Below are 25,237 nucleotides of genomic sequence, written 5' to 3'. Positions count from 1 at the left end.
AAGCGGCACGGCACAGCGATTCTCAAAACGGCCTTTATTCAACTTGATGCAAGTTTACAAATCGCGGCGCGCCCGCCGGCCGAGAGGGGGGGAAGCGGCGGCGGCCTCGGGCCCAGGGCGGCGGCTGCAGGCACAGCCGGGCCGCGGGGGCACAGCCGGAAGGGCTCAGCGAGGCCCTCGGCCCCGCGCCGGGGTTGCCGCGGGAGGCGCCGTCCGTCCTCCGCTGCGGCGCTGCTCGGCCTCGGGCTGCCCGCGGAGCTTCTACGGAAAAGAATTCACTCGCGGAGTCCGCCTCGCTTTGTGCCAATCGCTCGCTGTATCAGTTCGTTAGTTTACAAATGATTGCAACAACCCGTTAATAAAATGGAACGCCTAAAAAGGTTTTGTTTTGTTTTTTTAGTAATTTAAATAACTTCGAGCCTCAGCAGAGGGAGCCGCCCGCAGCAGCGGAGCACGGCGGAGCTGACGGGCTGCAGCGGCACCGCCTGCACTGCTCAGAGAGGAGGAGGAGGGCAAAACCATCTGACCGTGAGCATCTCTTCCAAAAAATAGTTCGTATTCTCATCCAGCCATGAAAATGTTTAATGACTTAACATACATGTGCTTTTCCTATATCATTAATTTGGAAATACTACAAACGCTGTCATTTTAGACCAGAAAAACTACGGTGATTTGCAAGGTCTGACATTTCCTATAACAGTATTAAACAACATATTAAACCTCCTGACTTCAAATGAAACGACACAACTCAAGTCTCGGCGCTCTGCATCCTGCGAAAGGTAAGAAGTGTGACCAACTCCTGCTGAACGCTCCTGGGGAACGCAGCAGCCCACTGCAGCATTACACTTCCAAATTAAAAAAGAGAGAAGGGAGGGAGTGGCCCAAATATGCTTAATCCATGAAGAACAAATACAGCAAAGGCCCAGACTGCTCAGTCCAAGATGCCTAAGAAGAGCGGAATGGTAAGGCTGCAACTTATACTCGACGTGTCAGTTGACAGATTATCCACTAACTTATCTAATAGCTAAAGTCTTCAGTACGGCTGTTATAGGGGCACTCATAGCTCGAGTCTCTGTGTTGGAAAACGTTAAAAAGAGCTCTTTTGTTGGCATTGGTCCAGATATACAACAGTCCTCGGTATTAACCGTCTTCTTTTGGAGGAGTGTACCAGCCTATGGAGAACAGAGAAACGCATTAGGCACTGCCCTGGCTCTGCTCACAGGAGCTTACCAGCTGCCTTCTGAATGGGTGGCAGAAATGTCAGGTGAGTAACTCTGGCTCCTGATAGCATTTGGCATGTTGAATCATATCAGATCAAGTATACATGGCCTTTTCTGACCGCCTCCAGATCTCCAACCTCAAGTCTCCCAGCCACTACGGTAAAAATTCCTCTTGGATTTAGTACAGTGAGTAGAGGCCCTGCTTATACTGTCCTAGAGAACTGGTAGCAGCAGTAAGCTAACAAAGATGCCTTTTGCAGCAGCAATAAATGCTGTGAACATTTTGTGTACAGCTCCTGTTGCAGCAGCAAACACTGCAGTTGTGGCCAGCATGCAGCTAGAAGTCAACAGCCATGCTGGCTTTTGTTGCAAACTAAAAAAGCAAGGGATTCAGTTAATGGCAAGATCAACATGTCATGAAGTTGGAAAGCATCTTAAAATCTGCTGTGATCTTCTTCCTAGCAGTCCAGAAGGCATTGTTTGTTTTAGAAGTGGGAAAACCGAGGTGCTCATCACACCAAAATACACTCACGTCATGTTCACAGCAACACCAGTTCCCAAAGGACACTAATCTCTGAAGGCAGAGCTGGGACTAATTCCCTCATCAGGAGAGCAGGGCACCAACTCTGCTGACTGCTTTTGTACAGCACATAACTCACTCAAACCATCTAAAGCCTCAGGTCATCTCTGGCCTGCCGTAACAAATGCAATTATACCTCAAGCACGTTAATATTTGCTTTAAGCAGCCACGAGAACATAAGTGGCTTTAAACAGAAGAAAAAAAATCCATCTCCCATTCCCCAGCCAGCGCACCTTGCTTGGACTTCTATTTTTTGAAGTGGAAAGACAAGCCAGCAACCATCTTCACTGGTTACTATTTCTCAGCGCTTGCCACATGAAAACAAAGAGGCAGACAACCTTCCATCCAACCTTCACTAACACATACACTCCAATAGCTACAGTAACAACAAAGCTACTAGGACAGCTAGTTGAAAAGGAAGCTCAACTCCTTTTTGAAAAGCAATAGGAACATACAGAACATGTAAGCTGGAGAAGTTGCAAAGATGATTGGTCAAGTTACTTTAATTAGAAAGACTACAAGCCCTTAAAGATGAGAAGCAGAAACACCATCTCCCGCCTTCCCAACCCAACCTAAGGCATTCCAGCACCTAGGTTTGGCAGTTTGATTGCTGCCAAATATCAAAATCCTAGGATGCTCTGCATACAAGAACAGAAATGCAAGGCATACATACCATTTTTCTCATGTATTTGTACTAGTGACTTATAGGACTGCTGTGCTCTTGCTAGGTTATATTGATTCTGAAAGGAAAAAAATCCAAACAACCCTTGAATCAGCAGTTAAAACACCAGCAAGCGAGTCAATTTCAGTGACATATTTACACCTCTTCTGAAAACAGCATTTAGAACTCCAGAGCGAGTTGCAGTCTGTTAGCAACACGCACACTTGAACTGAATCATGATTTAGATCAGTTTTGAAGGGCTCAAGTTCAGGAGCATTTGCATGGCAGTATTTTTCATCCTCTCAGGAAAACTGGCAGGCACTTAATCCAACGAAGGAGAACTTCTTGACATCAGCATACACAAACCTGGCAGCAAGGCTATCTGTAGCCCTTCTCACAGCCAGGATTCCCAAATCTTTCTGGTTTCCAATTCTGAATCCACCCTTCTCTTCCCCAGGTACACATCTACTTAAATGCCCTGCCCAGCCAACGCTTGCCCTCCTCAAATGTTTATCTTTCTTTAAAGCCATAGTTAACAGCCAAGAAAATGATCACACATGCACCAGACACGTGTGACAGACAAATCAAAACGCAGACATATTTGCAGTGACAATTCTGTCATGAAACATCTCCCACACAAGTCAGCAAAGCAATGGAAGAAGCCTAACAACGATCTGTGTAATTGATACATGCAGTGCATTTACCTTATTGGCTCCAAACTGAACTCTGGCTTTTCCTTTGACTAAAGTGGCATTGATCTGCATGATGACTGATTCTATTGAATAGGCACTGCTCCAGCCCTGCAGGAGGAAGAAAATAAATGACATATACTTGCTTCTTGTGCTCATTCTGCAAATCTGCTTTGGAAGGCATGTTTTGTATGGAAATTATTCCACACAGATCAAATCTACTACCATCAAGTGCCCTTCTACTGAAAAGTGCACCCTTCACTGTTAGTTGTGGCACTTCTGTAGCGAGAAGAAGAGTTGGCATTCACCTGTTTAGTAAGAAGTTCCATGCATAATGCACCTCCACCTAGGACATATCTGGAAATAAACGTGAGAAGAAAATGATATTTGATATCAATTGGTAAGATACAAAACCATTCACAGCACAAATTCTCTCAGGCCAATTGGATTTTTCCACATACAACTGAGATGCCCTTCAGCCATAACCTACTATGGCAGCTAGTTAGCCATAGCATAGGGAAGGTCAGTTAGTGCAACGAGACAAAAGAAACTGCTTTCCTCGGCCACATACACAGTTAAAATCAGCAATGCAGCTATTCTGCACAATTGCTTACACAGTAGCCAGACCATGAAAGAGGAACGCTGTGTTTTGTCACCACACTATGGATGTGCTGATGCAGTTAAAATCCACACCACTTCTGTTAGGGATATCGACACAATTTCAAACAATGTCAGTGCAACTATTAACCAAGATTTAGTTGCAAACAAGCTAAAGCTAATCTTCACTTGCTCTTTTCCCTCTAAAACGTATTTCAATTTCAATAACACTTCATCATGTTGTGTGCTTATAGAATTCAGCAGTCATTCATATAGCATTCAGCATATAGCATTCAGCGCAGCGTGCCTGGCTGTAACAACACCTGACTGAGGAGGCTGAATTTACCACTCCTAAAAGGTGGTCTCTGCTATGATCAGTGCACTTGAACAACGTCCATTTGTATGTAATTTATAAGGAAATAAAAAGAAGAGCAATTAAAACCAAATCAAAACCACCACCAGCTGTGAGAGTAGAGGCTGCATTGCAGGAGACACTGCACACAATGTTTCAACCAAGGTTTAGATAACTTGGAGCACAGTGCCAATTAAATACTTTAATACTTTCAGTTTAGCATTTGAGGTTTTTAGCCATAAGTTTACAGCAGTGTTACCAATACAGACAAGAAAGACCCCTTCAAAGCAACAATGCAAAACCACTGCTATGTGGAACAACAGGAGAAGTAAGATTGTGTTAAAAATTTCAGAGATCAGCTCTCAAATACTACGGCTGATGGAGAATTCCAATGCTGGACCCAACTTCAGCAATTCTAAGCTTAAAATTCAAATTAAGGAATTGCATCAAGCTGGAAAAAGCACTCAGCTGTTTGCCCACTGTTTATGCTACTTGAGAAGCACATCTCTATCATGCTGAGCCTTTCACCAAACTCAAGGTCTACAGCAGCTCATGGCTGCTATTTTGGGAAAATATCTCTTAGTCCACCTGCTGGTCTCAAAACGTTCCCTGCAAACCCAGGCAACCAATCTCAAGTAATAATGTTTTATCACAAAGAATTCTATAAAGCAACTCCAACTTACCCTCCTGTGAGCACAGGAGATACTACTCTCACAAAGGGAGGATCAAAAGGGAAGTTATCCTGAAATACATAAACAAAGAACAGGTTAAGAACTATGCTGTAACACTGTTTTTTTCCTAACCAGGAACTATTTCTGTAGCCTTATTTGGCAAATCAGATTTAAAGCAGTAACATTTTTCACTTCTGTAAAAACCACCTTTCCACAGTGCTGGCTCACAAGAAGCCTGTGGGAAGTTTTAGTGCCACACTGATAGCCACATTTTTTTTTCCTCCTTAAATGTTACACTTTACTTTACTCTATCTTCACCCACGTAACAGCTGAGGGTACCTTAGTCAGTTTCTACAGTTGGCTACAAGTCTAACCCCTGCATTTCTTCCCATAGACACATACCTTAAAAGAGAAGTTGAGTAAAATGTATTCCACGCCTTCTTTTTCTTTCAAGACCTGAAGATCACTATGCAGGGGGCTGTCAGGATCAACCCTATAAAAGGAGCAGGGTGAACCCTGGATTAAGTTAGTATTTTCACTACCTGTAAATAGTAATCACTCTTAGCTCCTTCATGCATTTACAGATTACAAATGGTAATTTGAAATTAAACACAAGAAAACGTTTGCTCTCTTGAGCAAGAAACACTTTCCCATGAGATCTCCATGAAAGCTTGTTGCAGTTACACTCCCACCACTATCAAATGTTATTTGAACACGGATAGCAAATAAGCTTTTATTTGAAAATCAGTCATTTTAACTCTCTTCAGCTCACTGAAGATCTATGTCCCATTAGAAGAAATGCGTTAAGAGAAAGGCTGCACTGATCTGCCTTCAGCACAGCTAGTGAGCCCTTCATGAGTACACGACTGCAGCGCTGTACCAGGTGTTAAACGTGATCTGCATCTGCGAAAGCACTGAAGTCAGCAGTGTCTGCTCTCAGCAGAATTCCATCACTTGTTGCAAAATACTGGTGGCAAGCACTGGGTGTTAATTCAGACACTGCGGGATTAATCCAACCCGAGCACTGCCACCCCAGAGGTTTTTAAAGAGACTTGTCAAAAAAAAGGCTGTAAACGAGACAACAGATGTTGTTAAAGGGACTATGAGAGTCCAACCCTCTAATTCATATGAAGCCACAAACTTGAGAACCCATTTCAAAGTTACCTGAGCCCTACGTCTCTATCTCACAAATCAAAAGCTATTTCAGATTAAAAAATACAAATCTTTCAGTGCTGAGCAACCCACCAATTCCAGCCATAACCAGCACCAGACCAGTTCAGAATTACTTGTTCCAGTAACAATAACATTCTGCCTGCAAAAGAGTTCATCTCTGTGACATTTACACACAGGTCATTTGATTACCAACACTTTTTGCTGGAACGAATAGACACAATTCTTTATGCCTTCACAGAATGGATTGCCTTGGAAGAGAGAGCCCTTAAAGTCCACCCAGTTCCACCCCCAGCTATGGGCAGGGACACCTTCCACCACTGTCAGGTTAAGCAAAGCCCCATCCAGCCTGGCCTTCAGCACCTTCAGGGATGGGACTCACAAAGCTTTCCTGCACAGCCTGTGTCAGGGCCTCATCTCCCTCTGCGTAAAGAATCCCTTCTCCACATCTAATCTGCATCTCCTCTCTTTCAGTTTAAAGCCATGCCCCGGATCTCTTTTCCTAGTCATTCTGGAAGTCATCTCTTGCATGCATTCCATTGCTTCTCCCTCCTCAGAAAACCAAACCTGCTCACAGTACTTGAGAAGAAATTTCATGCACTGCACATTATTTGGCTGTCTAAGCCCTCAATCAAGAGGTCCTTCTGTAACAAGGGAATGATTTCTTTTCCTGCTAGTTTCAGCTTCAAAATGTTCATATGCTTTTGATGACACTAAGATGGAAATAAAACTCAGCAGCTGGTGACAAAGTCATAGAGATTTTACCACCAAGACAAGACAACAATTCCTAAAGACACATCAGCTATTTTGCTGACCAAACTTAAGTCTCTGTATCTGTGCACCATGATGTAGCTGAACTAGAGGAGTTTTTCCCATCTCTTCTCCTTGAGCAGCCACCAAACCTGGTTTTCATAGGCTTTTCCTTCCCACAGGTTACCTTGTAGGATGATGGCAGATAATCCTGTTACTGGAACTAAATTCAGTATAATGCCTTTAGAATTAAAGTACTATACTTTGGACACAGCAATATATGAGCAGTCACTTTCTTCTAAATTGGTTTGGAGATCATCCATATCCAGTACAAACAAGTGAAAAGCAGTACATTAGAAAAAACAATCATGTAATAAGTCATCATTATGTTACGCCTCAAGATTTCAGTCCTACAAGCCTGCTCAACTAATCCCACTAAAACAGTTCCTTCTTATCTCTTAAAGGAAACCAGAATTTGTATTTTCTTGAAATTAAAACAAACAAGTCCACCCAGACAAAACTTCTGGACAACTGATTTCATCATTTGACATTTCATATTTTGGAGCAGCTTGGGAAGGAAGGTGGAAAAGTAATAAAAGTTGTGGTAATACAGAGAGTTGGCTGTGCAAGGACTGAGGGTTTGTTTTTTTTTTGCATTTTTTGTTACCCACTTTTTTACTATAGTTCAATATCTGCATGCATTTCCACCTGGCCAAGTTGTAGCCACACATTATTTTATAGGTTCTGACTAGAGTTTCTCATTCCAAAGCAGATTTTGTGCAGCAATTTTAGTAGATTCTTCAGAAAAATGAAAGAAGTTTAAGAACTTACTTCAGAAGCTTAACATGCCATTCATACAAGCTGTCATTTACCAGTTCCACTGAATATATCCCTGTGGAAATATTAGATAGAATTAGCTATGCACTACAATTTTTAAAAGGCAAAATGTAGTATAAGCTCATTCTTTAAGTACAAATACTGTCAGTAGATGTAAGCAATGAGTAAGATACTGAGTCACATCTTTTCCTCAATAGCAGAAGCACTACTGAGCAGCCACAAAGGAAGAGTTCTTTCATTTCTATATGGAAAAGAAAAAAAAAACACCTGCTCAAGTAAACATACTTCTCTGGCTCCAAAACCATTTCCCCTCAATCCAGTTTCCTTTCAAACTTTCCATAGCTGTAGGACTCCAGCTTGTTTAGAACCCAGTATATTTTAATCCTAGTACACGACCAACACACTTTTTAAAAACACTTATCACACAGCTCAAGCATGCAGCATTATATTTCACAGGTTCTCTTAACAGCATTGGCAAATAGGGACAGCACCCCAGCCAGTGTATGGAGTGGAAACCCAAGAAGATGACATTGCACTGGATGAAGCACACTCCCAACAGCTGAACAGAGCAGTGAAAAACATGAAAGATGCATCATAAGAATGGCTGCCCTACTGCCACCCAGAACTCATGCACTGTCCTCCAACCCTGCTGGTTACCATGGACTGGAACCACCCCGAAGGAGTAACCTGTGCTGGTCGTAAAGAGCTGCACTGTACCAAATCAGCAGCTGTAAAATGGCTCTTTAAAGACGTGCACAGCTCAGGACAGATGTGAAGATGGTACTAAGAGAAAGATTAGCTACTTGGCCAACCTTTTAATCAACCAGATTAGGAGCTGAGTAGTATTTGTGTGTGCTCATGAACAGCAACAGTGACACAGTTGCTCACTGCTTTGATATAGGGGATTTTAAACAGCACTACCTACAGTTGAGTTTTGCTGTCATTATTTTGTTTTTAAATAGTCAAGATCTGTTATTTGCAACCAGCTCAGATACTTTGTGTTTTTGTTTTTTTTTTCAGTTGAGGCAATAAGAGGGAAAAAAAATTACTCAAGATCAATTAATCTAACCTGATTAACTTCTACATACTGGTTTCTGACAGTTCTTCAAGTAGAATCAAGATGGATTCCCCTCACTTAAAGATGTTTGTTTATTCCACTAAGAGGCTATCCATATCCATAGAGGCAATCAAGTAAAAAAGCAAGCACAAAGACCCATGAAGCAAGCCAAAAGTGAGGAGACCAAAAAGCAATAAGAAGAACAGCCTCTCTGAAAGCAGGCCATTTCTTGCTTACAGCAACCTGACTAACTCCACATAAATCCCACACAATCTCTGGATAAAAGCAATTATATGAACAACAAAACCACTAAAGACATCAACAGAAATTATTTCACTTAATTATAAACAAAGTGTGCTTCCTTCTCCCTCCCCCATCCTCCCAAAATTACTTGATACCTTTAAGAGTTTTCTCTGTGAACTCACCAAATCCCCAATTTTGCATTTAGAAACAAGAGAATTCTTAGTTTGGAGGACTTATGACTCCTGTTATCCAAAAGATTAATGACACTGTCTGAAATACAGCTGAGTGTTTTAATTTGCTGGATTTATTTATTTGTTTTGCTAGTGTTAGCTTATGAAAGCAGGGTTTTCTATTTGTCTTTAAGAGTAGTTTTCAACTAGACTTTCCAGGCAGGTCTCTTGTTGACAGCAAGTCTGTAGTTCTATTTTTTTTTCCCCTCTCCTCTACTGTCAATCCTGAAAGCACATAATGTCAGAGACACTAAAGTGACATGTAAAGTAACTCCATGCAACTTAAAAGCAATCTTTGATTTTCTGGCTTATATTGCAAAAAAAAAACAAAAAACAAAAAAGAAAATGGTGTGATGTTTCCTCACAACAGTCCCCTGAACCTGTAAGCTTCACAGTGATAACCTTTATATGCATGTAGCAAAGCAGTTTAAATTATGGGGAAAATGGCCACTTAAACAAGTACTCAGAACCAAGATCACATCATCTAATCATGGCCCTGCTAAGATGGTGACAGCTATCTCACAACAGAACACAGAACAAGGCTATAAAATCAGGAGTTATGCACAAAAGAAGAAACTGACACTGAAATTCACAGGAGCCTCACAACTAAGAGAAGCCATAAGGAAGGAATCCAGGTGTGCTTTAAAACAAATAGCATCATTTACTGAAAAAATTAATAAATGGATTAAGTAGGACAGTGATTGTGCTTTGAAACACCATCAGTTTTATAGTATCAACCTCCAGTTAGTTATTTCCAGTTTGCTCAGGGAAACAAATATTCTTATCAGGCACTTATTTATACAGGGAGATTTGAAGAGCAGGAGGAGTTGCACAACTTCAGGCAAACAAGACAGCTCCTTGACTGGGACATAGTGCAGTTACAAGATACTCTTACTTGGTTCTGTTCAGACTGCTAGAGATGTGGTATGGAATTACACTGTTAGAGAAAAGAGTATGTCATTTAGCTCCTTATAAATACACAGATTTCTGCCAGAGAGGGCAGTAATGCCTGTTGCCATAAATCATGTCACAACCTCCTATAGAATAGAATAAGAAATATTAGAATTAAAGAAATAGTTGAAGTATTGATTCAAAAACACCATACAGGGTGTTTGAAGGATCCCTTATACTGGTAATGTGTCAGTTTAGAAAGCTTCGGTAATTTCTTGAACCTGGGAATTCTCCCACTGGACTTCTACAGCTTCTAGAGATTCACACAGTGTTCAGTTGCAATCTTTGTAGACATTCCTAAGTCATGAACCAATGAGCTACTGAACTCATCATTCGGTGCATCAACTTTCTTTTCTTGCACTCATTCACAGCCAGGCTAGATGGGGCCCTGAGCAACTTGATATGGTGGGAGGCAACCCCGTCCACAGCACAGGGGCTGGAACCAGATCATCTTTAGAGGCCCTGTCCAAACGAAGCCATTCTGTGACTACAGGGGCTCCTGGCTGCCCCTCCAGCAGTATCTATGCTATTAAGGGCCATACAGTTTTTCCACAGTCAGACTTCTTATACACCATCCTTCTTGTGCCCCTAAAAGCAACCTCTGAAGACCACACACAGGCAGTAAAGTATCCCCCATGATTTAGTGAAGAACCATTTCTAGGCTCTTCCTAACCCTTTTAATCCACTCTCTACTGGATAGACAGTGATTAGGTTTACTGGCAAGCTGTTGTGATCAAACCTGACAGTATTAGGCTATATTAGATCAACAGGAGGTTACTACTGTGTTTAGAGCTCGGACATTTTACCACCAGCTACAGTACCCTAGCACCTAAAGCTGTTTATATAAGAAGTGAACATCACTGATCAAAACAGAGGCCTACTACCTCTTCAAATCTGTCCTTACATATACACATTAAAGAACTACGTACACATTTGATGGCATTTTAATGGTTAGGGAAGCAAATCAGACAAACAGAAGATAAAGGATTTAAGTTCAGGCTGACTTTCTAATCCAGCATTCCTCCTGTTCTCATCCTGCTCTGCACCAGATGCCTCTCATTCTTGGCTGCTGTGATGGAGCTGGCTATTGAACTGACCTACAGGAACACAACTTGATTGAAATGCATCTAAGTTCTGCTTACTGTACAACAACACGCAGATAATTCAATATGCAGTTTTCTTTGCTGAGCTAATTTAGACAAAGCCCGTATGTGGAGCAAAGAGAACAGCCAACCACCTACCTAAAGGCTAATCAATGCTTCTTATCCAAATAAACTTAAAATGACAAAATTTTCTCCTCATTTGTATCCCTACTTCAAAGAACATATAGAGGTCAGGATCAGATAAACACCATCACAAAATAATAGAACTAACAGGAGCATAATTAAAATTGAACACTGTGTAATAACAAAGCCTTTTGGTACTGAACACAAATTGCTACTCCTCAAAGCATACTGTGTGAGTGTCACCCACTGGGACATGCTCACAGCTTTTGCCCTATACACCAGGAGAGCTGAATTTCAGGTAGTTCTGAAAATTCCCCAACTCCCCCAGTAGACATCTTAAGATGTTCCTTGTAGCCATCTCACCCTAAGAGTACTCCCACAGTTACAGTCCTGTTGTTAATTGTGGTGTGAAGGTTTGCATAACAAAAAGAACATATTAGAGGATATACATCCTGACTTTTACTTCATAAATGCATTGTTTTATACAGTAAGAATACATATAATGTATCTATGTTTTTTTTTTTTTTTTTAATATCTATAGATATACACATACAAATACGGAACAAAAAAGATTAATAGGAAGTATTTGCTAGGAGAAATCGTTCAAAGAATCTGAAGTATTTTACCTGTTTTATAACTCTGTGATCTATATATATCCCTGAGTTCCTTCATAAGTCGATCTGAAGCCTGAACTGACCCAGAGACTGCACCCTGAAACAAACAAGAGACTCATATGAGCAAAAAACAATATTGACAAACAGCTTTATTGGCATAAGACATCGCTTTACTTCAGTGTTAGTAACAATACATTGATTTCTTTACTAGTACTTGATTTTTAGAAGCTGAATACCCTAGTCAGCAAAGAAACAAGACGCTCCCCTCAGAGCAGCACTTTAATATATATACAAACCATTACATGGTAGAGGTGCTATAGTAAAAGCTTTTCATCAAGGTAAAATGACAGGTATATTTTTCCATAAAGAATTTAACCTCCTTGGCATTTTGATTTCCAAGACAGATCCACAATACACACAGAGTTTACTTCTGGCTTCATCTCACACACACTGAAGGAAGGCTAAAGTTAATCCTAATTAAAGCTTCTGCATGCCAGGTTTTACTGTTTTCTCAGAATTTTACTTTCATTTGGCATGAGAACAAGGTACAGGAGTTGGGAATTACCTGCTACAGAACACCAGCTTTTGTAAGAAGTGTGAGAAGTTCAGAAAACGTACAATATTATTATTGCAGTAAAGAGAAAAGACATCAACAGCTGTGCAGAGGAAAAGCAAAGCAAATTTTAACATACCAAATATTTTGTCATGACATGTCACATGTATGCAACCAGAGCAGAAATGCTCTCTGCTCTTTTAGAGCTCAGTTTAGAATTACTTGACATCCCACTGAGAATTAAGCATACACCTTCTCTCCTCAGTCTTGCAACAGAAGATATGCCACTAAAGTAAAATCACCTTTCAGTGACCTGCATACAAAACACAACAGGCTCTAAAATGCGCCAGTAATTCCTAATTAATTCCTAAATTAACAAACATCAGCTATCAGGTAACTCACGTCCTCTCATATCAACAACTGCTGGATTGCATACATTCTGCATGCACGCTGAGCACTGAACTTCTGTGACCTCAGCATTAACCATTCTGTCTCAATTCCATCAGCTCTAAAGGGAGATTGTACTTTTTCCTCTCAAGAAATTCATGTGTTTATTTAGAAGAACACAGTGATCAGAAATACCTACATTACTCTTTCAATTCCAAAGCTAATGGGAAAGCTCTTGACACTAAATCTTACATGCTACACAATTACTCTGCTTCTACATTTCACCTAAATGACCGCATCCAAGACTTCTGACATAAACGCCAAGGAAAAAAATAGCATTACAAGATTTAAAACATGGAAAAAACCTCCAAACAAGGTAAAAATAATAATAAAAAAAGATATCAAACCCAACCCTATTGAGTTTTAAAGTTGCTTGTAAAGTGGCTTTCACTAAAAGTCAGTTTTCCAAAGGAACGTTATTCCATGAGATCCATGCAATTCTCTGCTGCTGCCTGGACTTCAGGCACTTCCACTGGAAGACAGACCAACACATATGGATCATCAGCACTGTTTCATGTTTAAGGAAAAAAAAACCACAACAGAATAAAGTTCAGTTCAGTCTCTATGTGAAGCCCTGAGTGACTAGTCTGTTTTCCTACTCCGAGTCCATTAAAAGAAATAAATAGCTCCTAGCATTTTCTTTTGGATACAATGAACATCCACAGACAAATTATTTTTGGACGGAAGTTAGAATTATTTGTGGAAGAATCTGATCCTGCTAGAACCATTGGCCTTACATCAGAAATGTCATCCCTGTTTGCCCGGAATCAACAGCTGTATGTATACCTTGCTTGTAGGATCAAATTATTTCTTAGTAAGGATTAATCATCAATTACTCCTAATAGTAAAGCCAGTTAATTGGTACTAAGACCTCCACGTACTCCTTTGTTTTTGCTGCTCAGTAACATCAGATAATATGATCAGGTTCATACTGTAATCTGCAGACTGTTCTTTCAGCCTATTCATTTTCATGTTACACTCTAATTATGTAGACTGCCTCAATTCCACTAGTTTTTCCTTAATGGGTAAGCATAAAGAATGTGTTTTGTAATTAAATATGCAAATAAAGCCAACTCCTTTCAACTGACTTCACAAAATCTGCATGAAGACAGGACTCGAGAGAAGCTCAGTTTGCTGAAGGCCCTGCATACACTGTAGAATCAGACAGAGAAGGAAGGGATTACTCTTCTTTAACTGGAAATGAATACAGTTCTATGATAAAACAGTGGATGTTTACATACAGTCTATTATTTGCAACTGCAGCCTTAGTGGATATGGTTACAGTCTGCACATATGTATTAGTGAGCCTCTCCTATAAAGCAAATTAACACTGTTTATACACTTTATTTGCTGAAAAAGGAAGAATTACATTTAAAGAGCTAATACAATGCAGCATTAACTACCACTTCACATAAAATGTCTGTGCTCTTTCACGCTCGTGTTATGGTACTGTCATGAACACGTCGAGTTCAAAGGAGCGCAACACAGGACTGCCAAGATCTGGGCTTTTTTCAGTGCAGAGCTGAGCAGTACCTTTGCCTCATCTGCTGTATTACTTTCTGAAAGAGAGAATTTGCTTAATCTCTTCACAGAATAACAGCCCCTAAATACAAATAATGTAAAAGCAACTTAGATTGTCAAACACAACCTCTGGAATACTAGTTTCCTCCCAGCATTTTTATTTCCATCAAATCAAGCTACTGAATTTCTGTATATAATGTTGGCAGTTCATGTAACCACATGAAACCTGTAAGCATCTTCTGTGCTGTAGTGATTTACAAAGCAAAACATAGCACACCTACGCACTCCTGAACTCCCATTGTAACTGCTGATAAACAGAAGTGGTATTTAAAAAGAAGTTAAGTAGTCTCAGCAGACTGTCTCTAACCATTGTGACCCCTTTTCCTAGGAGTGGCTTCCCACTGTGCTGCCCACTGCTTATACAGCAACTTTGAAGTTAGTCTGGATCCTCTCAGGAATCCGTAGACCACAGATCAGCAATCCGTGACCAAGAGAAGGGAGTCTAACAAGCTTAACTGAAGAAGTTTAGCGTAAGAGCTTAATTTACATCCTCTGAACTGCTCTTGGAGGACACTGAAGAGGAAGCATAGGGAGATTCAGCGTTACACCTGATGGCAGCTAAATGCCACTGCTTTGAAACAAAGCCTTTGTTATCAGCGATGGAAAGCTTTGGCCCAAGCCAACACAGGCGTTATGTTTTACAGAAGCACTTCTAACCTTCACTGATATTTCAGTGACAACATACGCACTCATGAATAAAAATCATTCTAAAATAGATAAACAACTTCAGGAAAGCTGCAAATTCAGAACTGAGCACTCAGAAGCCAGCAGAGCTCACCTAACCGTGCAGAGATCACAGCAAATGCCACAGCTTCAGCTGCCTGCTGCACTACGTCTCTAATGATCGCTCCTGCAGCCTCAGCTTTCCTCCTTTGCACATTCTTTTATGGCCTTCCCACTCCTCCACAACACAACTACAGGTTATCTCTTGAGTTATCCAAGGCAGCAGGCAGAAGTCACTGCAGTTTTAAAATACAGATACCAGATTGCCTGTCATCTCTCTGATCAGAGGGACATCGTCACACCTCACTACAGTACAGTAAACTGCCTCACCAAAACATTTCCAATAACTCGGCTGCAGTACCAAAAATTATTCAGTAAAACAGCAACAAAAGAAGGAAATGCACACAAAATAATGAAATGAAGTCTAAAGTGACTCCAAAAGCACTGCAGAAGATGAGTTTCCTCCACCATCATTTGGTGCTCTCAGTATTTGCAGGGACGCGTACACTGCATGGGGAGAGACCTCTGAAAAGCAATCAGCAGCAAGTCATTACAGATGTGAGTTAATGACTCTAGTTCAGGGATTTCTTTTCATTCCCAGTAACCAAGTAGTTTGTTCTTAGAGCTATCACAATGTTCAGAGAAGGATTAATTCTTGCTTCACCTTATATATATTTAGGGCTACTTCCTGATACAAACAAGAATAGGATTATAGATACTACCAAGGGAAAAAAATCATTTATAAAACAGGCAGATAAACATTCTGAACTTGTATAAAAACCACAAACCTTAAAAACTTCTAAAACTGAGCTGTGAGCCACAGAATCCTGTTTTTAACCTGCTAGGAACATGCAGAACTGGAACTGCGTGTGTTACTTTCCTATGGGAATCTTTAGTACAGTCACTGTCTGCAACCTTCACATCAGCCAAGGAGAGAGGAAAACCTATGGACTTGGGCCAAAAAAATATATAAAGAAATTTACAAGCCTTCTGGTTGCATTTGGCATTAGTCAGAGCTGTCCGTTAAGCTTTAATCATTCCCTCTTCCAAAAAAAGCACATAAATGGGATGGGTTTTGGTTTACTTCCCTCTACTGAGGAAATGAAGTATATCAAAAGAGCTGTAGTCAGTGTGGAAAAACAGACAATGTTCAGGCAGTTTATTTCTGTTGCAGAAAGTCATGCTAAGAAAACCCTTTAAGAAAACTCATGGAAGAACCATGCAGATTTAAACTGCTTTACCTTAGGATGCTAAGCAAGATGCTGCTGCCTTACAGATTGGGTTCCATTAGAAGTTCCATGTTTCTGCAGCGCGAAAAGCACATTTTAGTGCTACTGGGTTAGTTCTTTCCTGGGTCAGCGGTGTAACTACACTTGTCAGCTCTTAAGCACTAAGAGTAAAGCTTCAGAAGTCCATTGAGAAATAATTTAACCAGAGCAGCTATTTCTGGTGACCCACAAAAATATCACGGTTCCCCAGCAGCAGTTTAATACACTGCTCCCTGTTCTCAGCTGACCTTATTTATGCACCACCATCAGCAAGAGTGCGTTGGCACGAGAATCAACTATTATGTAAGTAGAATCTGCTGTTGTCAAACAAAAGAAATCACTGGCATTCATTTCAGTTCTATTAGATGGGGGGGGAAATGAAAAGGCAATGGTTGCTAAATGGGAAAGAGGAGACAACAAAAGGAAACCTGCAGCTTTAGGGGGCTTTCCACACCAAGGAAGAATGCAGACACTATAAAAATCTTTCTCAGTTTCACTGAAATTTAGGCAATGTAAGCAGACAATGCCATTCAGGCTGCAAGTGGTCTCATTTCTTGATTTGTAAAGACAAATACGTCCAAGTAATAAATACAGAAAAATAGACAATTTCAAAAGGTATTTGCTCAAAGTCTAATAAAACATATTAAGTTTAAACAGAAACAGTATGTGACCATATTGCTTATGGTTAGTTGTGTCTTAAAATCCTTCTGTATGGCAAGATCAGTTTGGTGTCATGCAAAGCAGCTCTTAAATACTGAATGTTCTGCAGAACATAGAATTATATGCTGTTTGGATTGGGTTTTTTTTTCCAGTTCAGCAGTGGGACAGGAACAGAAGATCCGCACTTGACTAACTCCAAAGGAATATTGCTGTTTTATTTTCTCTGCAATGCTGCAAACCGAATCTCTTCTCCAAGTTAAAGCATCAGTAAGAGAGGAAGAAGTCTTCCCTATTCTATGTGGAGTTATTTAGTGCCAGTAGTTCACAGGAAAAAACAGACAAGATTCTGCTAACTCAGACAGAACTAGTAGACTGGCTCAGCTGCCACTGAACACTTAGAATGTGTACAGTTTCTGCTACAAATGAAAAGAACTTTACAACAGTAATTCCCTTGAGACTTAATTTGAGAACAGTTTTAGATAAAATTTACTGGAAAAATAACAAAGTTTAAGAAGCAGAACTGACAAAGCTGGTTACTCAGGAGAAAAAAAATAATCAGGTGTTCCCTACATACCAATCCTAAATCCTATTCCTTCCCTAAACACGTACAGGCCTACAGCTCACACCTGACTGCTACTCGTATTCTCAACTATTACTTGAAGAGAAACAGCACATCCAGTGCCTGGACAAGATCTACACATCTCCTAACTTGCCAAATAGCATTAAAAAAGATACATATGGAAGAGCTCAAGCAGCAGAGGTCACCACAAGCATATTCATTAAGGTGACTTCAAAAAAACCCTACAGAACCCTCACCTTTAGTTGAAATTGGTCATGAGCAGAAGTATTGAGTTTCATGTCTTTTATACATAATAAGCCTCTGTGAAACACAAGTTTTCACTTTTTGGAAGCCAGCCTAAGTAACAAATGTTGTATGACATCACTCCTTCTTATGTGCATCTTTGAGCCAAAAGCTTCCCTTGAGCTCAGCGTTAACGACATGGCGTTTCTCAGCCTATCAACAGTAACTTAACATCCACACAAGTCCCTGTTCACAGTTTTATGTCCTCAGGATCACTGCCATGATAAAGCTTGCTTTATTTATGGCAAAAGAACTTTCAGCACTTTCCCAGAAACTTTCAAGATCTCATCTGCAAGGAGAATTACTGCTCATAACAATAAGCACCAAGCAAGAAACATAAGGGCAGCCAAATAGATGCCTCTGGAAATTGGATGTGCAATTAAATACCGTTAATAAGTGTGAAATATGGATTCATATATAATAGCTGACACTCCTGAAAAGACAGAAGATGCTTCTTTCTCCAACAGGCCAATGCCACCCTAATGCAGTTTGACATCAGAAGTTACACTAGCATTCTCACAGACTGGACAAGAGTGCTTTGAAGCAGTTTTTCTACCTTTGTGGAATGCTGTTTCTTAACTAACTTCATACGCCAAAGATTTTGATAAAAGATGAGTCCAGATTTTTGTCCTATGTGTGCTAGAAGTTGTCTATATGTTAATTTATCTTTAAGTGTGTAGCAGCAGGCTTTATTTTCTGAAAATCATTTCTGTTTTAAGGCCAGGAAGACGGAAAGGAAAAAAATACTTCATTAACTCACATTTAAGTGATCTTGCCTTTGATTTTTTCTGATTTTTTCTAAGATTGCAAGGTTCTCTTTTTCAATGCCTTCATCCTCGGATTTCTTCCCATCAACTGGTTCCTCCTCCTTCATATCATAGTGATCCAGATCTTCAATGTCCTACAGGGCAGAGAAAGATTCCTTGTTAACAGCTATGCTCTTCACTCAAGGAAACTCTTTAAGGGCATTTACGGGTTCAGTCAGCACACTGCACAGCACTACATATCAGTGACTGCAGTGATTGCTGGATGCCATTTCTGTTTTGCTTTGACCTAATTCATTCAGCCAACAGTATTCAAGGGAAGCATAAGGAACCCTTACAATACAAATGAGAGCCAGATTCACAACCTGCCTGTGATTATCAAAACAAGCACAATTAAACCTCTATGAGAAATGAAGATTCCCCATAGAAATAGTAAATTAGCCTATTGAAGTGGGTATGTAGGCAGAAAACTGGAAGCTAAGGAATTCTTAAGTCCATTCCAAAAGCATACATACTTAGCTATCTCCAAGATGCTTACAAAAACAGACTGTTTTCCATTTTAGAATCCTAGCTATTTTACACTTCTGGCACAGGGAGATGAACACACCTGGCAGGGCTACAGCAGCCCTCCAAGAAAGTTAAATAGCAGAAAACAACTTGTTTTTTATTCAAAGTGAACATTCTGGCTGATGATTAGATGGAGCAGCTCGGGAAATGCAAGACAAGACAATTTCATACCTCCAAGTATCCTGAGCATATGATCCAACATTTCAGTTCTGAAACAGTCCTAAATTTTTTAATAATCTTTTCTGTTGAAGTTAGGGAGACAATATTTCACAGTTTTGGCTTAATAATTAGCCAGTCACCGCAGAGCACAATGCCAGTATTCCACTGGATTAGGATAACAATCTCATATGCATACATACTTCACCCATATCTTCCTCCTCCTCCTCCTCCGACGTAACTTCTTCTGTCGTTCCATTCTGCAATGTAACAGGGAGGTTACTGCATTTAATGCACACATTCCTTTCTTTCAAAAAATCAGGAAGTCTTCTAACAAACAGTAAATATGAAAGTTACATTTATCAAGGTCTATGGAAGACTGAAGTTTAAATGGAAGGATACACAAAGATGCTTTTGTGGAACATGACAACAAAGAAATACTTGGATGAAACAAAAATAAATAGAATGCCACAAATTCACATTAAGTTCTAAATGGAAACTTAAAATCCAGGTAAAGACATCCTAGCTTTGAGACAGCAGTGACATACAATAAACAAGTGGGTTATAACTCATGATGTCTTAAACCATGAAAATGAGATCACAGCTCTGACTGGAAAGCACACACACGCTAGAGCTCTATAAATTCATGGTCCTTGGCCACACTACCTGGAACTACTGCTGCACCCACCAACTGTTATTACATTATCTGATGACATACTGAAGCAGTACACTGGGTTGGTTTTTCAGAGCTTTCCATTTCAGGATACCACTTCAAGCTCAGGAAGTTTGAGCTGCAGAAATAGTTGGAAGCATTATATCCTTCTCCTCTATTTACCCTTTTTTTGACAAGTAAGGAATGCCCCTACTGTACACAATGCAAGGTACTGGATGGATCTTCTGTCTGACTTATCAAAGCCTCTTACTTAACTTGAAAATTATCCAAAATTTCCAGCTGTGAAACTCTTTCATGATTTAATTTTAGAGTTTCAGAGCATAAACAAGACTCTTCAATGAAGCTGCTTCCTAATGTTACAGACCTTGGAGTTGCACAGCCATGTGGGTGGCCCAGAGAGAAGAACTATAGCATTACTGTTTGGCAGAAAACCAAAAATCAAGCAAGTTATTTGCCATTATTATAGTTTGGTCACCACAGGAAAACCATCTGTTACACTAAAAGAGTCTTTAGAAATTGTCATCTTAACACGTACAAGCAAAAGCAGACAAAAATCTTATTAAAAATACAAAAACAACATGCTCACTGTCAGCTACCAGTTCTGTTTTCAGCACAAAACATTTTAGTCAACCAGAACATTTAGCAGCCTTTCACAACTCTCAATTTGTCAAGTGCACAAGAAGTAAACAAGACACCTCAAGCAGATACTTTCTGCCCAAAGCAGCACACGGTCCTGATATCCTACATCTCTGCAAGAGGCTGAAAAGGCAGGAAAGCATCAGTAGCAAATTAATTCAAGTGCACGTTGTAAAATGTATACTCTTCATAAAGCAGCATACAGTGTTTTGTTGTATGAGGCTTCAAGGCAAGGCTGTATGTGGCACTGGGCAGCCTGGTCTTGTGGTTGGCAACCCTGCTACATTGCATCACATCTAAGTTCTGGCTCATACAGAAGTTTTCAGCATTCCACTGTAATCTCTCTTAGAGTTGAAAAAACAACTCTTTGATTTCCATAAGGTGTCCTCAGGTTTAACTTGCCTGTCCAGCTGGTAACGGCTGATCTAACATTTCAACATCTGGATGCTGAGGAAGATTATACAATCTGCAGAGGTCACATATTAATCGCTTCAGCTGCTGGAGAAGCTATAAAAAAAAGAAAACATGAAAGCATCTATTTAAACCAAGCCACAGAAGAACATATTTTGAAGTATCTTTGCAAGTTGGTATTAACTTTCAGTCAACCTACAGCATTTAAGTCTGCAAGTACTAGAATAAAGACACCTCTTTCTGTCTGCAGTTGTCGTAATAAAAGCCACCACAATGGGATACCAAAGACACAGCAAGTTAAAGATGGCTTCTCTCTTTCTTCTCGCATCACGCTGAAAAAAAAAAAGCAGTGAGCAAAAGAATTATCTGCTCTGCCAGTGTAGTTCATTGCAGGCACAGATCTCAGAGCCACAAATCACTTGGGAACAATCAAAGGGCTGTACTCCTCAGGACATGCTGGTGCATTCCACTTTCCTAGTTTAAAGAGCAATGTTTTAAAAACAAAATCCAGCTAAACCCACACACCACATCCTGGATCCCTCTTCAGGGCACAGCAAGGCAGCTCCAGAAGCAAACCTAGAAACACTGGCACACAGTAATCACACAGCACTGCAGCAACTTGCAAGCTTCCAGACAGACCAATTCCTAATGCACTGCAGCACAAAAGCACAAATTTCATCATAAACAGGGAGGCAGGAACATGCAGCTGAGAGGAGGGATCCCCTTCCTTGGGAGAGGTCTGCAATTCAGGGTTAGCTCAATGCAACTGAAAAACTGCAGGTTAATTTCTAAAGCAAAATACTTGATACCAGTCTTCCTTCCTGCTACATTTTTCCCCTCAAAGGAATTCATTTCACACCCTTGCTCCTTCGGCCATGGATCACCTTAATGGTTATCCTTTATGCTTCGTTCATATGTATGAAAGAATTATAGGACAATTTGGGCCAGAAGGCACATCTGGGAGTCAACCCCATGCTCTAAGCAGTGCCTAGCATGATTTTGTATGTGTTAGTGGTAAACAAAGAGACATATCAAAAGGGGCAGCAGATTTCTGTCTCGTATTAATAATTTAAATGCATTTCCTGGCTAACTTAACATGCTTGGCTAACATGCAAGTATTGTAGGAGAGTTTTTACCACATCAAAATTTACCATGTCAAGTGAAAAGCTTCAACATGCACAGCCTGTCTAATGTCCATCTGAAGAGCATGCTTTTCAGTTTCCCAAACAGCTGATAATCAGAAGTCGTAAAGCAAACAGAAAGGGCAGAATAATACCAAAGGACTTCAGAGATCTGATGAAATGCATTCAGCACATTTGCTCTGCTGAGCTCCTGGAGAGCTTAATGCCATTTCTCATTCAGCATTTTAACTGTTTTAACAGTAACCTTTATTATGAGTTTGAAGCAACATGAAACAACACACCTTTAGCTGAAGTTAAGTGAAAACTGGTTTATAGCTTTAAAAAGAAAAAAAAAAAAGCAAAACACTAAGTTGATATAAATTAGCTTTGGCATTCATTTCTGCAGGCAGTTCCTTATCCTTTCTACCCTAGCACAGGAAGGGCGTGTGCAAGCTGCTCAAACTTCCTTGATGAGGGTGTAAAGGGTAAAGTTGGAAGGGAGAAAAAACACTCTGTACCCACAAACTCAAGCCTTTTGACCCCAAAGTCTGATTTTGTAAAGTAACCTTCTCTATTTTGTCTTCATTTTGATATTACACGCTGTGGGGCTGATTCCTGAGAAGCCATTGGGCCATCCACAGGTGCTACATCAACTCACCACTTTTTAAATGGGCAAGTACAATTCTGGTATCGGCAGCTGCTTTGTTACAACAAACATCAGTGGTCTGTGCCTGCATGCAATTCAGGGCAGCAACTCCCACATATTTGTGACAAACATTTTCCACGTGCAATCTTGTATACAGGTAAGCTTTAGTCTGAAGCTAACAGTCACATCAGCTTCACATTGATCCCCTTCTGTAGAAAGGAGTTTCTGAAGAAAGGTGATTTGGCTGAGCTTTCCACTACTAAACCGCCCTATGTTTCCTTAGGCAGAGGTCACAGACCAAAAACCTGTATTTAGCATTTCCTTAGCTCTCTTCTTGCTTCTATAGCTGATGTAGTTCCCATGCAAAGAAAAGACTAAAAGTGCTATTTTCCCTCATTGAGTTCTGATGCATTTCTCTACTTATTCTCAGAAAGCCTGAAACTTTTTGGGGCTGAGACGTGACTACAGTGAAAAGCATTAAGTCATCTTCCTCTTTTTGTTTTAAATCTTTTGGATTGCTTTTTACGTGCACTTTTCTAGAAGAGGAAACTCATGCTTGCAAAGACCCCAAAATAAACTCTTAAACTGAACCATTAATGTGAAAAAACTTGAACCAAAAAAACATGTAAAGCAACCAGAACTCACCAGAGTATTGCTCTTCTTAATATCTTCTAGACGCTCCAAGACTGAAGTCAGGTTTGGGTCATCTGATTCTACAAACCATATTGGTGATGAAGAGGGGTAAGATTCCTGTTATTAAAAAATAACAATGAATGAACAAAAAAGTTCAAAGCTTTTAAAGCTCATTCACATCCAGACTTTGGCAGTGCAGTAACATCTCATCTTACCCTAAGCTGGGTAACATGGAAGAAAAGTAACACAGTAACTTGAGGCAACTCAAGAGAAGTCAAAGGAATTCCAGATAACTGGTTCTTCTAGTATTACACTGTTCTCATCTGGATCAAACAATGGACTTTCATAAGAAAATAATGAAAAGTTTAAAGTCCAGAGGGCAAGTAGAGCAGAAAGAAGCAGCATAGAAATTCAGTAGAGATGATGATTATATATATAAAAAAATATAGAATTACAACTAGAACATAGAACTAGAAACTAGATGGATATAGTTTTATTCTATTTTTTCACAAGAATACAGGTTCCTCCAAGCAGTATCTATGACAGCAACAACACATGGAGGCTTAAGACCTCCTCTGGATTACTCAAACTGTTCAGCTCAAATAGCGTCGACTCTCAGACCAGAGCAACACAGTTCAAACTTCCTGCCTTCAAGGCAGGCAAAAGACAATGCCAAAAATGCCTTTTTTTCCTTTGCACCACCAGGTAGCAAAGCACCATACCTTGCCATTGTTGAAGGTCATCTCAAACCACCGTACGTACTACGCACACCAGTAGGTACTACACACACCAATGGATCCCTGCAGTTGTTTGGCAAGCACCAAAATGCATCCTACTGACAGCGAGTGCAAGTGGGTTCATAGGACTAGCAATCCATCTCATTTTACACAAGCAGCCATGGTCAGAGCACACACAGCACAGAACAGATGTGGCCCACAACCACCTGCAATCCATGACAAGCAGTTTTTCTGTCACTAAACTGGCACAGCAGACAGCCTTTCAAGAAGTGCTAGCATGACCCTCGTTGCTCCTTTCTCCGCCAGCAGGAGACCAGGGGCAAACCTAGAATAAGATGGTTGTTGTCTGCAGACCTTATCTGTCCCTAGTCTGAAGGGCCTATCAAATAATCTTCAAAAACACTTACAGCAAATCTATCCTCAGACAAGGACATGACTTGCAGCTCAGGTCTGACGAGCAAGAAACCCCACTGTGTGTTTTATCACACCACAGAGGCTACTTGAACACGCTGGTGCCTTCTCAATGAATGACAATCCTCCTCATTCCAAGCCCTGCCACATGCAAGGAAACATAGCAGGACTTGATGCTGTCTGCCTTATGAATGTACAGCATATATAAATTACTATAAGCCCCCAAAACACATTAAACATTCATTTTTAGCCTGCTTTAGCTTTTGAAACACAAACAGAAACCATGCATTCATCTGAAAGGCTTCTGTTAAGCACTCAAATATATCAGTACTCATATATATCAGAAAAGTCATAAGTCTAACTTCCAGCTCACAGGAACACTTTTTAACTCTGCAGATTTGCCATAGAGTATGTTCTTTTACCCTAATGTAAATGGCACCAAATTCTTCCTTCTTTAAGTAACACATATTTACGGAAAAGCTACGTGTCACTGTATTTTGAAATAGAGAATTCACACACAAACTTCAAACAAACATCCTG

General features: G+C 40.3%; 1 protein-coding gene across 2 annotated transcripts in view; it reads right to left on the bottom strand.

The window, feature by feature from the left end:
• Positions 1-37: 37 nt before the first annotated feature.
• The window catches only part of UBE2Q2 (ubiquitin conjugating enzyme E2 Q2), a 36,763-nt gene continuing 11,563 nt past the window's right edge, over positions 38-25,237 (bottom strand). For both annotated transcript variants that reach the window (XM_048956215.1, XM_048956214.1), the window contains exons 2-13: positions 23,562-23,666; positions 21,141-21,245; positions 19,633-19,689; positions 18,703-18,843; positions 11,861-11,945; positions 7,522-7,582; positions 5,173-5,263; positions 4,783-4,841; positions 3,459-3,507; positions 3,166-3,261; positions 2,474-2,540; positions 38-1,172 (exon numbers count right to left, since the gene is read on the bottom strand). In XM_048956215.1, coding sequence (XP_048812172.1) covers positions 1,141-1,172; positions 2,474-2,540; positions 3,166-3,261; positions 3,459-3,507; positions 4,783-4,841; positions 5,173-5,263; positions 7,522-7,582; positions 11,861-11,945; positions 18,703-18,843; positions 19,633-19,689; positions 21,141-21,245; positions 23,562-23,666 — 948 coding nt within the window. In that variant the 3' untranslated portion in view covers positions 38-1,140. The remainder of the gene's footprint in view (positions 1,173-2,473; positions 2,541-3,165; positions 3,262-3,458; positions 3,508-4,782; positions 4,842-5,172; positions 5,264-7,521; positions 7,583-11,860; positions 11,946-18,702; positions 18,844-19,632; positions 19,690-21,140; positions 21,246-23,561; positions 23,667-25,237) is intronic.

This window comes from Lagopus muta, chromosome 10 (assembly GCF_023343835.1).
Source record: "Lagopus muta isolate bLagMut1 chromosome 10, bLagMut1 primary, whole genome shotgun sequence".
NCBI classification, from domain to species: domain Eukaryota; kingdom Metazoa; phylum Chordata; class Aves; order Galliformes; family Phasianidae; genus Lagopus; species Lagopus muta.
The sequence above is the reverse complement of the archived record's forward strand: the minus strand, read 5'-3'. Positions and strand labels throughout refer to the sequence as shown.